Source organism: Salarias fasciatus, chromosome 18, assembly GCF_902148845.1.
Source record: "Salarias fasciatus chromosome 18, fSalaFa1.1, whole genome shotgun sequence".
In the NCBI taxonomy this organism is placed as follows: Eukaryota; Metazoa; Chordata; class Actinopteri; order Blenniiformes; family Blenniidae; genus Salarias; species Salarias fasciatus.
The window spans coordinates 15,417,400-15,432,080 of NC_043762.1; the positions used below are offsets into that span (position 1 = coordinate 15,417,400).

General features: G+C 42.2%; 1 protein-coding gene across 1 annotated transcript; it reads right to left on the minus strand.

The window, feature by feature from the left end:
- Nucleotides 1-334: 334 nt before the first annotated feature.
- On the minus strand, nucleotides 335-12,863 carry LOC115405230 (polypyrimidine tract-binding protein 2-like). Its single transcript, XM_030114739.1, has 17 exons — nucleotides 12,785-12,863; nucleotides 11,545-11,566; nucleotides 11,311-11,362; nucleotides 10,533-10,696; nucleotides 10,217-10,288; nucleotides 10,054-10,125; nucleotides 9,787-9,945; nucleotides 9,439-9,549; nucleotides 8,967-9,135; nucleotides 8,031-8,108; nucleotides 7,382-7,494; nucleotides 4,649-4,682; nucleotides 3,062-3,154; nucleotides 2,824-2,940; nucleotides 2,388-2,487; nucleotides 2,229-2,306; nucleotides 335-2,087 (listed from the first exon to the last, which is right to left on the minus strand). Exons 1-17 carry the CDS (start codon nucleotides 12,790-12,792, stop codon nucleotides 1,958-1,960), a joined length of 1,572 nt encoding a protein of 523 aa, XP_029970599.1. The 5' UTR covers nucleotides 12,793-12,863; the 3' UTR covers nucleotides 335-1,957.
- Nucleotides 12,864-14,681: the final 1,818 nt, after the last annotated feature.

The window sequence follows — 14,681 nt, forward strand, 5'->3', positions numbered from 1 at the left end:
TTTTTTTTTAGTTTTTCTCACTTTCAGATGTTGTGATCCACTGGCAAAAAACCACGACTCTGTCCTTGCATATTAGACGCATCAGAAGTTGTCATATTATCTGCACCTCTCACAACTTTGGGCTTTTCTTAAAATAGTCAATATTTAATTCAACCTGTGTTTGAAATCTCTTTAACCTTCATTGATTTCCTTTCCACCCTCTTAATTTGATCATAAATTCAGCTTGTTCTTGGGTTTTTTTTTTTTTTTTTGCATCCTGGGAGAAGTGTAGAGAGAGCAGAACAGCCAGCAGAGGGGGAAAGCGGAGAAAGAAGCCAGAGCGGAGAGACAGAACTGAACAGAGAGAGAGAAGTTTATTCAGGTAGGATACAGATGAGAGCAGAGGCCTGGAACTATCCAAACGCACACAAACAAACACTTTACCGTGGGCTCATTGGTAGAAAAAACACGTTTAATTGTTGCTAATCCCAAATCTTATCACAAAAATCAGAAACTGAACTCAAGTATAAAATTTACAACAATCGCCTAAAAAGGAAGAAAACTCTAAAAAAAAAACAAAAAAAAAAAAAAACCAAAACGAACAGAAAAATAAAAATCCACTTTTCAGATGGCCTCAGGATCTCCATGCATCTCCACGTAGACTGAGGGGAAGAGGCTCGCTTCTTTTCGAGTCTTTTTTTTTTTTTTTGTAAAAATCACTATTTTTACAGGTTCACGACACAAGATCATCAGAGGTTACCAATGAAATGATTTGTTTCTGAAGACACAAGAGTTTCAATGGCAAAACCAGATCACGGACTAAAGGCACGTGTGCTTTAGTCCCTCCAGATCTCCCACAAGCCTCTTCCAAATGGACAGCATTAGCATGCATCCTGTGTGTGTGTGCGAGTGTGTGTGTGTGTGTGTGTGTGTGTGTGTGTGTGTGTGTGTGTGTGTGTGTGTGTGTGTGTGTGTGTGCGTGCACCCACTCGCAGCTGGGACGGCGTTTAAAGAGGAAGCTTGTGTTCCTGGAGGAAAAAGATCCCCGTTGCTGCGTTCCCACTGTAAACACATTCAAAGTCTGAAGTGTGGCTGTTTTCATGTCACACTGACGCGATGCGGTGTGGCTGCGTTAATGCTGATTAAACGGGATTCTTGTATGAAACGCACACAAAATGATTGTTCAGTGACGGAAATAAGATCAGGAGAGCTGATAAATCACTTGAAGCACAACAAGCAGTTTGAACTTTTTTTTTTTTTTTTTGAGGATTGAAATCCTCAAGCAGATATTAAAATGATTTAAGTCCTTCTCAATCCTGCAGGGACACATTTTAAAGCTGTCAGTAGTGTGCGGTAAGGTAAAACTGAGCACCAGTGTTTACATTGCAACTGATACTGACCGAAAAAACAAAAAAACAAAAAAAAAAAACAGCATCTCTTCATGCACTCCAGTCTGTTTTTTTAATGTAAAGGGTGACATTAAAAGGAGTGAGAGTCGGGGAGTGCGTCAAAAACTACTATCAAAGACTTGCTCACACAACCAGAAAATAATGAGAGGCGGCAGAGAGGAGTGAGCAGCTACACGCACAATGCTAATTTGGAGGCTAAAAATAAAGGGTGGAAGCTTCAGGAAGCCGGATGACGGAGTGGAGGCTGATTAATTAAAGGAGCTCAGCAGAAAAGAAATGAAGTGGAAACAGACTCATCTCTGAAGAGGGCCCCGCGTCACCAGAGCACGCAGCTCTGGTGCAATCCAAACAGTCTCTGGCCCTTGAAGTCGTCCAAACCGCGGACCAGAGAGCGGAGATAAACACCAGCGCGGCCGTCGGGCTGGGACTGAGGTAACTGATGCTTCTACTGGTGAAGAAATCTGACTTGGTGTGATCTGAATATTCTCTTTTCGTCTGGAAACTATTCACAGAAAAAGACTGAAACGGAAACGCTCCCTCGCTCGCCGTGTTGATGTGTTACAGGTGCGTTAGATGGTGGACTTGGAGAAGGAAACTTTGAGGTGGTGATTCCCTCCCATGTCGTAGTTGTGAAGATCCATCAGCGCCTGGATGGCTTCCTCTACGGACGTCATCTGGATCAAGGCCATCTTGCGGTCCCTGAAGGGGAAAGAGGATCAGAGAATAGCAACAAATCCATGGCGTGGACGGCACATCGAGGAGCCCCGAGGTGATTATTGGTCCTGCTACAGGAAACGGAAAGTCAAAGAAAGTAAAGCTTTATATTGAAGCAGATCTTACTGGAAGAACTTGAAGGCCTTCACGGTTCCTCCACTGTTGGCAAACAGAAGACGCAGATCCTCTTCTCCAACTCCATCCCTGAACAAGAAAAGAAACTTTGATATTTCTTTCCAGCGGAAGGGACAGAAGAAGACCCGATCTGACTGGAGGCTGCTCTACCGGATGTTGGAGAGGTGAAGTGTGGCCGAGGGAGGAAAGATGTTCTGGAAGTTCTTGGATCCCGGTTTCTTAAAGCGATGAAGGGGCGAGCCGGAGAAATCTGTCCGCCAAAACACAACAATCCACATGAGTACGACAACAAGCACCACAAAATGACACAATGCTGTTTGAAGCTTTTAATGTAAGCAGGAGATCACTAATTTTAAACAATTCATCACAGAGTCCAGCGAGCGACTGTAAAAAACCTAAAGTCTTCATCTCAAATGAAGACTGAGACACTATTTATTAATATAATACATAATACAACCAAAAACAACTCAAATAGTGTGTGGGAAAAAAAAAAGAACTTGAAGGTCAACACGGAAAAGATAAATCCTGACTTCATCCTCTGCATGGTCATTTTCTGACAGAGAGAAAAGCAGCAAGACGCAGACACCTTTAGTGAGCAGTTGGTCGTCCAGTCCTTCTCTGGGCAAAGCCACAGTCTGATGCTTGGACAGAGTCACTCTCATCACCTTACCGAACACCTTCTGGCCGTTCAGGTGGCTCATGGCTGCAGGGGAGAGTGACAAACAGGAGACGCACGTGAGCAATCTGAAGCGTTTTCCCCACACAGCTCCGCGCATCCGGGTTAAAACCGTCTCCTCGCAGCAGGAGAGTCCAGGCCTACTTACCAAGCTGAGCCTGGTTGCCATCGGACAGCTGGATCAGCGCGCTGTCTTTCTTGTTGTAGAGGATCTTCACCCTCTGAACATCACCGTAGACCCCTGAAGAGAGACAGAGAGAGAGATAGATAGAGAGAGAGAGAGAGAGAGAGAGACAGAGAGAGACAAGGATAGAACAGGCAGAGCAGGAGAGATGGAGGCGACGAAGATAAAAAGAAGAGGTGTGAAGGATACAAGGACAAAAGTTAGTTCTCGAAAGACAAAAGGAAAAATGGAATCTTGCCATTTGACATCCACTAGAATCAATCCTCTTTTGCACTGGAGTAGGTTTATGCAGAGAGCTGGGCACTGACACGCAGCTGAAACTGGACCACGTTTGGACTGAGCAGTGAGACGATTCAGGAATCCGGCAGGGTGAGAGGATTCGGGAATGTAGCTGTATACATGCACAACGCCGGATGTGAGGCACTTTCTTTCTCAGTGTTTCTGAGAGAGTTGAAGGCGTCCTGCAGTGGCCAAAAATTGACCCAACAGGAGTTCGGATTAACAGTCGCTGGCATGGACGGGCAGTCTGGTGCGACTGGTTTAGCCTGAGTGGAAGTTAATCCCAACGTCAAGGTCGCTGAACAGACACAGGAGGTGTGTTATGACTGCACCTTTTTTTATTTACTACAGAATGTAAAGGGAAAGGCCGAAGACAGGGAGAGATGTGGAGATTTTTAGAGGTAAAAATGAGTCTTGCTGAATCCACTGCACAGTCTCAACTTACCTGCAAATGTGGTGAGAACAAAAACACTAAAATAAGGCCTGAAGGGTTGCTGAAAAGGCAAATCATTAAGTCTTTTCCCATCTTGATCTGAAGTGGAAATTGGACAAATAAGACAAAATCTTGTCCGCTGCTGGCTGTTTTGATCAAAAGGTAATTCCAATCAGACTCAAACGAAATGCTTGAAAGTTTTACTGGCATCATTGAACATATTGGCTGTCGCTCATATGAGGGAACCACACTTTTATTGAAAGCCAAACTGGAAAAAAAAAAAGAGGAAAAAGGCAAGAAACGTTCAGTTTGAGCTCATAGTGGGATTTTAAACATCATACTAAACCTTCCTCCCTTCAACAATGATGCTGTTAGCAATACTAAACACATTTGCGATTAATAAGTTGAAAGAAACGGGGCAGAAACATGTTGCCTGATAAAAGGAAGTGCATCAGAGGTCATCTGAAAGAAGGCAGGAATCCCACTAATTCATTCATGGGAGCAGGATCTGGGACTTTCTATGGTTTTAAAAGTCACTTTCAGTAAAGGTACAGTCTCGAACCGTGGAGCAGTCTCAGTCTTCATCGAAAGATGAATTATTTTGGTGTCTTTGTTCTCATCCTCATTAAGAGATAAGCTGACCGATCGGACAAACAGCCTCGCAGACTCACTAACACCTTTTAGAGATGAAGAAACAGAAGAGCATTTTGAGTCTGCGTTGTGCAATGTGACAGAGGAACCGTACGGAGGAATAGTGTCCACGACATCACTGAAGAGAGTGAATCAAACTGGATTAACAGAGAGAGATATACAGAGAGAATAGTAGAGGTTGAACATACCGAAGAGGGTAAAGAGACTTTGAGGCGTGACCATCTTTAGAGAGAGAGACCGCAGAGCAGAGGACAGGAAGAGGAGGAGCAGAGGAGGAGGAAGAGGAGAGACGAAGGTAGAGATCAGACCGCCCAGCGTTGGACGAGGGGGGAGGTGGTGGTTTCCATGATGATGAGAAGGGAGGGGGGGGGGGGGTGGAGCAAAGATGGGAGGGCGTGAGGGTGGGTTTGGGAGAGGGTCAAAAACGGCAGATAAAAAAGTTAATTCGGGTATAGATACGATTAAGCAAAGTGAGGAGGCAAAAGAAAAGGGTGGGGGGGTATTTTGTACACATAAGGTTTTAATAGAGGTGTGTGTCATTAAAGAGTTATAAGGGCATAAAGATCCAATGGAGGACAAAGAAAAAGTGTAAAAGGAGGAGCAGAGGAGGGCAGAAGGGAGGCGGGGAAGGGAGAAAGGAGAGGAGGACAAAAACCAAAGCAGAGGTCAGTAAACAGAGCATCAGTGGAACATCAACGGAGTCTGAATGATTGCTGGTTCCTTTTCATCACAAACACACACGCGAACACACACACACATGCGCACAATCATTCAAGTTTTGTTAACACACAAACACACACTCCCTGCAAAGATGCATTTACAGGTGAGGGAAACAAAGAAAGGGAGGATGGCAGAAAGTACTTCATACTTAAATAAAATACAGGTCGTGAATGAAAAATCGGGCAGCGGGAGACGTCAAACCAAAAAGGGGGCGGGGCCACAAAAGTGCCAAGCTATGAGGAGACTCCTCAGCATGGATCAGACCAGATGAGAAGTCTGACAAGGACACAACACTACTTCAAAGCATCACTTTAATCCCTACCACATGGCTGTTATCTCACCTGGGCTCAAACTCAAAGAAAAACAATAAAATAAAGTGTTCACAGACACCTGCCTGAACCAGTGGAACATGAGAAGCCCACATGGTCGCACTGGGAGAAGAAAAATCATCTGCATGTGTTGAATGTCGTTAATAATCATTCAAAGTCTTTAAAGAAGCACGATGGGAGGAGGAGCCTGAGAGCTGCAGCAAAACCAGCGAAGTGGGAGATCAGCCCCATCAGATCAGCCCCTGTGGACCAGACCAGGACGGGGCTCCTGTGGCCCTCTAGCGGTCCCTGATGGCTCGCTGGGGGCCAAGAAGAAATTGTAACTTAAATTAAAAACAGGTCCACATGCTGCAGTATGGTGCAAGAGTTCCGCTTTCATTCAAACGTGGTAGCTTACAAATATTGTGCACAGTTGGCGTCCTCATACTGTCTCTTCTCTTCATGTGAACAATTAACTGCCCACCCCTGCAGTATGAAACTGTATGTAGCGAGGACCCTGCATTGTGTGTGCGCACACACCTGTCCCATTATTAGTACTTCAAAAGGTTAACAAGTTATTTAATTCCATGTGGTTTTTTTGTCATTATTTTACAAAAGAAGTGTATGAACATCATTCCAATTTGACCATAAAAGTCAATCTGCTCATCTGATGGCACAGTGAACGAAAAAAGGAAACTAAAAAAAAAAAGTCTACCTGGATTCAACATCGACACCACGAACACCTCTGAGCTCGCTGCTGGGATTTATTCAGCACGTTCCTGAACACTGCTGCTCTCAAGCTGACTACAGAGACCTCATGTACCGAGGGGAGGGGCGGAAGAGTGAAAACCACCACAGTGGCATCCCTCCCATCGGGGAGAGGGACCGAGACGGACAGAGACAGGAGGGATCTGATAGCAGGATGAGACACAGAAAAAGATAAGACACACTACAGATACAGAGAGATACGGATGGCAGAGAGTCGGTGCACGTTTACTGCTGGATAAAAGACAAAAAAAAAATTGACAGACTAAATCATCAAGTATGCTGGTGTTCACTACAGGAGACAAAGAAACTACACGGCTACAGATTTGATAAACGGACACAATGTGGTGAAACTGAAGAGCTGGAACTATCTGAGGACATTAATTCAATTTCAGGGCCTGTGAAAGTTCACAGACAACACACACAGCGCCACACAGCTATATTGTACAGTTAGATTTTAGTTTGCGGCTGATTGAAGAGCAGCTACAAGTTTCCCCTGGGTACAGTGATGGAGTGATCCTGAGTTACTACAAATGGTGTTGAAAATCAGACAACAGAGAGGGGAAGAAAACTGCATGATGAGTTTCCTGCTGGGGTTTTCATATAAATAAACTACCAACAAAAAGTAACTAGTTTTTGGAATTATAAACACTTGGCTCTGTTGCCCGGACTGCAAATGCATAATTACAAATGCGGCATCATTAAAAAGAAAATACTGTAAGATTTATTGCCAAAGCTTTCCTTCCCAACTTCCCTTACTTTTAGTGCACAGTTTATACTGGATACAACCAAAGACTTAAGATTAGTGACAAGAAACTCTAGAGAAATAACAAAATATTTATATATTCTAGATACTGATACGCTGAATGAGTATTAAAATATTTATATATATTTTAATACTTTCAAGTTTAAAGCTTAAGAATTATAACTTAAAATCCTGTAAATGTACACAGTTTCATACTGTGGTACATTCGCTTCTTCGATGATGCATGAAAATCCTGCTGTAATATGAATATCGCTCTCACTCTCTCACACACACACATATACACACACGTGTGTGCACACACAGCTGCAGCTGAGTGGTTTGGAGCGCAGGTTGGAAATACGTTGAAGTTTTGCTTCGTGTACCTCTTCATTCAGGTTGGATGCCAACAGAACTCCCGACACGCCGGAGCCGGACAGAGCGACACGACCCGCAGCTGCTGCCGCCGCCGCCGCCGCGCTCAGGGGGCTGATGGCTCCTGTTAGGAGAGCGCACGACAGGCAACAGATTAGGCAAAGCACAGAGAAAAGCCTTCAAAAGACTGATTTTTGTCTGTAAATTTAGTTTTGGAAGCGACAGAACAAATGTAAAATGAGAGACTTTTTTTTTTTACCAATGAATGCTGTTGCCATGACAACTCAAAAATTGATTGACTAGGAACAGCACTGTTTCACTAACACAAAGCAACACACACACAAAAACGAGCTCCCTGAATTCCACTGAAGTATCAAAAACATACTGTGAGGAAAATTTGTGAAAGCACGCAACAATAGAGGAGAGGATTTAAGATCTTTCTGCTGATTCAGGAAAACGACGACGCAAAGTCCACTGACAGGCGCACAAAACAGCTTTTTAACACTGCACTGTATTTTGTACAAAGAGACAGTTTTTAAAAGGGCATTGTTGCTGAATTTATTCTTTTTAAGGTTGTGTATTTATAAAATATAAAACAAGCAAAAAACACAGGAGGAGTCCTGCAAAAACAAAATTAGGATATAGAGAAGGGACAAGTACCTCCGCCCTGCGAGAGGGAGAGCGAGGATGAGTAACCTCCTCCACTGGAGTAGGAGGCGAGCGCTCCGGATGGGGTCCCTGGAAGATGATGACTTCAGTTATTTTACAAAACAAAAGTCTAACATAGAGCCAAAATGTATTGTTGTCAGAAAAAAAGAAACTCCCTTAAAACATGAAGATAACAGCAAATAATTATCAGTACATAAACATTCATCTGAAAGTGGGCACGAGAATACGTATTAACAACACCTACAATACACAAGTGACCTCCAAAAACTAGCTAAAGAGAAACAAACCAATACAAAAAAAATCAATCAATGAATAAAATCACAGCTGGTTTTCATGGTAAATAAGAAGAAAAGCTGAATGTGTTAGAATATGACCGGGATGGGAAAGGTGAGCTCTGATCCACTGATTTCTTGCGCTTGTCCTGCTGAGAACGCTCCGCTCTCGACACCACCTCAGGAAAAATCCATGACTTACAGAGGAACTCCATTTTTTATGAGGGATCCTAAAAGCCATTATGTACTGATGAAAAGATGTACGGTGCTCATGTTGCACTATGAAATCACACTGTGGACGTACTCTCACTCTCAGCTTGTGTTGGAATTGACTTAGAGCTCGATGCTTCAACAAAACATTGGGTTCTACACTACTGTCTTTCTTCTTTAAAATAAATGCTACCTTTCCACCAGCAGCCCTTTGTGAGGAGAAGATGCTGAGCTCCCACAGTGTCACGGATCTCTAATAAAACCTGCCTCTGGCTTCAAATTCACTCCCTCGCATTAGCTCTTGATTGAGCGGCTCGACTTATAAAAGAATCACCTCGAGGAAGTCTTACATTCAACATGCATGAAAGGATAAAGAATTACAGACAGCCTGGAGGAACACATGAATGGATGTTGTGTGTAAGGATGAATGCTGCTGTGTGTTTACCTAATAAAGAGTGATCCTTGTTGGTGGACTCTCCGTCTCCCGTAGGAAGGTCGGGCCTGGTGTAATCTCGACTCTTGTCGTTGTTGTATTTGACATTGAGGTTGACCAGTTTACTGAAGTCTATTCGCAGAGTACAGCATGAATTATAGATGTTCTGCCCATCCAACGACTAGAAGAGAGGGAAGAAAGGCTTTTCATACAGCCTGTTAAACGCCATACAGCCCAGCTGAGGCTGTGTGTTTCAGATTATTACTGGTCTAACTGCTACAATTGATAACTAGCATCTGTGTCTGGTCTGAAATACATTTTCAATCAGTAAAGGAGCTGATTCAAAAACTGCAATGGCTTCAAATAATTGACAAAAATGAGTTCAACATTGCACGACTTGATTTGAAGGACAAACTGAAGCATTACTGCTGTTGTAACATCTTAAAACTTATCTACGTTAACAGACATGTTATCAAAAGCTTACCAGTTTAGCTTGCTGTGCGTTGACAGGGTCACTAAATTGAAGAAGAGCCTGAAACTGGTTGTTCTTAGTGAAGGTTATTATCTTCATGACAGTCCCAAACTTACTGAAGATCTGTGTGAAAACAGATTTTAAAAAATAAAGCAAAGCAATGGAGACAATTCAACAAGCTGATTTTCACAGAGGTCTGAAGCTCCCACACAAAGATATCCATCTATTATGGTCAACTGATAAAAACAAAAAAGAAATCTGTCAGGTGTTGATGTAATCTTCAAGCTGCGCTTGTTTCAGTTTCAAACGTGATGGAAAATGTCCAACTTGAAATAACAGATTCCAGTTCATTTGTTTTACCTGCTGTAGAACATCCAGTGTGACCGGATAAAACATGTTGTCGATGATAATTCTCAGGACCGGACTCGGAGGTGGAGCGAGGTCCAAGACTCCCGGGTCAGAGGATGGAGAGCTCCCGTCCTGAACGGCTGACACCGCCTGTAGCACTGCCTGAGCTCGCTGGGTGGAGGCGGAGAGACGGCGAAAGAGGAAACTGTTGCTACATTCTGTGAAGGGGGTGTTTTTTTCAGGATGCTATTTGCTGTGTTAATACATCAGTGTGAATACCTGATTCAGAGCAGAGTCGGTCTTCAGTTCCTTGTGATTGGAATACTGGATGAATACAGGGGAGTTTCTGACCTGAATAGAATAAGACCAATAAAACACACAGAAAACTACAGAATAACTCTTTGATATATCAAACAAAATAAGAAAGTGATGCATTGCATACCTGAGGCGTGACGGCTGTGTAGTAGTTCACCATAGTTATGGCTGCTTCCTCTGTGCCCAACTCCAGAAACGCCTGCAAACATACAGCCTGTTTAGATTACTTCTGAATAAAAAGGTACCAATAGAACCTTTTGCAGTTTAGGCTTACATAACAGAATGTTTTGGTGCCAAGTATGAAAAAAATAAACTATGTTCATTTTACAAGTTATTTTCAAGGTTTTCAAGGTCTATTTTTCATACAGACGAGAACTGTATTTTCCTATATGTGCCTGTCATGACAGCTCTGTTCTCCTCAGTGCTGAATGCAGTAGTTTTACCTGATTTTTCCCCTTCAGCATCAGGATATTGGTGACCTTTCCGAAAGGCAGGCCCAGAGCAATGACTTCCGTCTCTGACACTTCATTGGGAAGTTTTCTGATGTGGAGAACTCTGGAGGGGGGAGACTCCTCCAAGCGTTGCTTCTTACTGTCACTGCCATTTGCTGAATGTGAAGAGAATCCACAATTCAGCCTACTTGACATAATGATTACATTATTTAAATGACAGAAACACAGGAGAAATACCTGCAGCCATAAATGTATCTTGAAGACTCCCGTGTTTCAGCTTTCCAATTTAATAAGTGGGTTTATACCTTGCAGATGCAAATCCCATCCTCTTGAATTGTAATAAGACTAATGGTGCTTTTCCATTACACAGTTCTAGCACTACTCCACTCAGTTTTGGGCCATTTTCCATTAAAAAGAGCAAGGTAAAAACTCCAGCAACGTCATTTGTTATGTGACATGTCGCTATGTCTAGCACCTGCTGAATCCTTTCATCAGCATCTCTCATCGTGATCATTCTTGTTGTGATTCGTGTTGGTGGGGTTGACTCTTATGAACAAGTTGCCCTCCTGACTCATCTAATGACGTTGCGCCTTATCAACTCGCTTGGAACTACAGCCAAATGCTACTAGAAAAATACCTGCTATCAGGTATTAACACTTAATGGAAAAAGCCAAAAAAAAAACAAGTCAAGTCGAGTTGAGTCGAGTCGAGTCGGTGTTGTGGAAAAGTTGCGCTTGAAAGACTTTATCCGCTTTGGGATTGAACTCACCGGGCAGAGAGTTAGGGCTGCTGCCGTACATGCTGAGCTCATCTGAGCCTCTCTGAAGGAAAAAGGAAGAAAAAAAAACATGTATTTAATTAAGCATTTAGAGAAATGTATGATTTTAAGATTAATTTGCATCATGATACTGTTGCATACATGTATGCGAGTACATAACGTAGGAATCATACAAACATATGCAAGAATATGTGTTTCATTACCAACGAGTGATAAATAACTTACCTTCACACCAACTGCAACATCACTGCCAATGGAGAGGATGCAGAAAAAAGGAGATTGACATAAAGGTAAAAATTAGATAATCAAGGCAATGTTTCAGTTGTTTAAATATAACCGTTTAATTTTACATGTTGTTGTGAATGAATGTTGAAAGAATATCTCCTCGTTCTATATTTGAGTGTATGTTTAATTTTCTTGCAAGTCCTTCATGTGTGACATACATACACAAAATGAAGTCATTATTGCTTCATTTATATCTCCTGAAATTATTCTTGATGTCGAGTTTGATTATGCTGCATGAGAAGAGAGTACATATGTTGCACACAGCAGCATTGTTTCGTATGATTTTCTTCAAACAGATAAAAATTCATGGTGAAAGGCTGACCAGAAGACGATGTGTATGTGCAAGGCTGTGTGGGCGAGTCAATCTATATCTGCTTATGAGTCATGCAGGAATGGTATGCATGATGATGAAAGACTTAAAGTGGATTGCTCTTAGGTAAGATTAGACGGCCACAAACGTTGCAGGCACAAATTTATTTAAGTACATAAGTACATAAACATTAAATAACATTAAATAAAGAAGGAATAACTTATGACAGTACAGTGAAAAACAAAATAGTGTTCCAATTGTGAAGCACAAGAATAAGGAATAACAGAAAAGTTTACAGTGATCTTACACCTGTTATTATAATGGAATAATGGGATCCTACAGGGATTGTTTACAGTATTTCAATGAGGAGTGACAGGTGCATGCAATGCAGCCGCCACCTATATAATAACACACAGGTCCAAATAGCGGCTTAACAATATTCTGTACATATTTTCCAGAAATGGAAAAATGTTTTAACATGAAATCGCTAAACATGCATTTAAGCTAGCTAAGTGTAATTCAAAGCACGGCACATGGTGAAGCTGACACCGATTATTACCTCTGGCTAAATAGATAGGTACATATCAAATTACTATAGTTAAACAAAAACAGATGGTGCTTAAAATAAGATATTGGTTTATTCCCCCACCATGAGCTCATGTTCATACACAGAGTTTAAAAACAGAGTCATGCTTTATGACCTGGACCGTTTGCTAGCGACCGTCACAATTTTACTGGCGTTATTCAGAAAGAAGAAATTCAGCGGAGCAAACATTTGGCCGTTCCGAAGCTGAGGTGAAGGGCTGCTGCCCTCCCAGTCTGTGACGTGAACCCCGGGGAACGTGGTCTGAGGTGCACGGAGGTATTTACCCGTCCATTGCAGCTCTTTGTCCTCTTCTGCCGGAGGAGTTTCGTGCGCTCTGCGGGCGGACGGCGCGAGCAAAATGGGCGTTCCTCTTCTTCGCGACTTCAACAGAGATCATCCGTGTCCAACGCTGGCTGTGGGCGCTTCAGCGCCCCCCTCTGAGCAGAAGGAGTACTACAAATAGTTCTTTAGGTATACTTATATCTGTATACTTATTACTTAGCCATTAAAAACTTAGTTTGGACAATACCTTTTTACACAATACTTTTTCAAGTGAAAAAGTAATAAATTGACACAATTATGTAGTCTTTTTTTTATAAATCATAATATCCATGAGAGATGTAACATTGGCAAAATCGAACATTTTTCTTGATTGATCACCTAAAAATGTACATAAATAGGATTTATTTATTGCTCTGTTTCTGGAACAGGTTTTGAACTTTAAATTTTTGTGATGAGTCATTTACATAACACTTGCAAATAATTTGTCTGCATGGTATACGATCAAAACATTCTAACACCATGACAATTTCACTTGCAACAGACTACTTTGTTTATTTGTTTATGCAGGGTTTGCCTGTGTTTGATCAGTAGTACAGGACTGCACTGACAGATCCCATTGCTTTCTCAAGTCAATCATAAATTGACTTTTCCTAGAATGCACTGCTTGAGCAATGTAAAGTCAGTTAAGCACGTTTTATTCTTTCTCACAATATCTCTCTCTTTCTCTCTCTCTGTCTCTCTCTCTCTCTCTCTCTCACACACACACACACACACACACACACACACACACACACACACACACACACACACACACACACAAATGCACGTACCAGCCACAACTCAATAATGAACTGCAGTTCTTAATATTCATCTCTTCTATATTGTACTGGCGTGTACGTTTTTATTAAAAAAGATTGCTACTGAAAAATGAAGTAAAATTAGATTAAAAACAATTTTGTTTGGTGACTCTGGAAACAGTTATCTCGAGATGTCATGAGACTCGTGACACATTTATTTTCATGCCAACAAATACAAACAACAAATCATAATTGTTACCAAAGTATATTTTAATATGTTGAGCAGATGGTTTAAATCAATTTCTAAATGTAAATGTTTACAAAAGGCAAATACGACTACCCATTCATCGTCTACACTTTGTTCAATTCAAGGTCTTTGGCCGCTGGATCCAACCTTAGGGCCTCCACACACTACAGGATAATCGGGCCGAATTTTGCCCCGATCTTCTCCTCCCGATCGAGGCCGACAGGGTCCGATTGTCGGGAGTATGCAAATGAGTTCGGGTCCGATCTTCGTATAGTGTGCGGTGTGTTCCGAGAGATTTTTTCCGGTCGGAGCCTCTCGGGAGGCGTCGGAAGGGGAGATCGGAGATAATGAACATGTTCAATATTTCCGATCGCAAATCCTGTAGTGTGTGGTGCGCTCCGAGAGGCGCCGATCAGCTCCGAGTAGAGCTGTCCACACCCTCGAAATAAAGCCTCCTGATTGGATGAACAGCTCCTTCTCACCAAGGTGCCGCTGATTAAAAAAAATCCCCCGGCAGCTGTCAGAGCTGGATGAATATATGTCTGTGAAATATATTCACTATATATGACAGTGAAACAGAAAAGCCAGAGCTCTAAACTCAGCTGTACAGAAAGTGATGGTTAATCCTGTCGCTCCTGGATGAACCGTATTTCCTCCATTCAGACTCAAACTCCGATCTAATATCTGCATCTCCGCCAGTCCTGCAATAATCCCAATGTTTTAATTAATCTCCGTTATTAACCATCTCGGAAGAATGGGGAAGAAAAAAATAATAATAAAAGAAAAAAAAAACTTTCCACTGATTCCGTGCCCTCAGAGACAGAGCGGACTATAATGAAACTTTCCTAATCAACG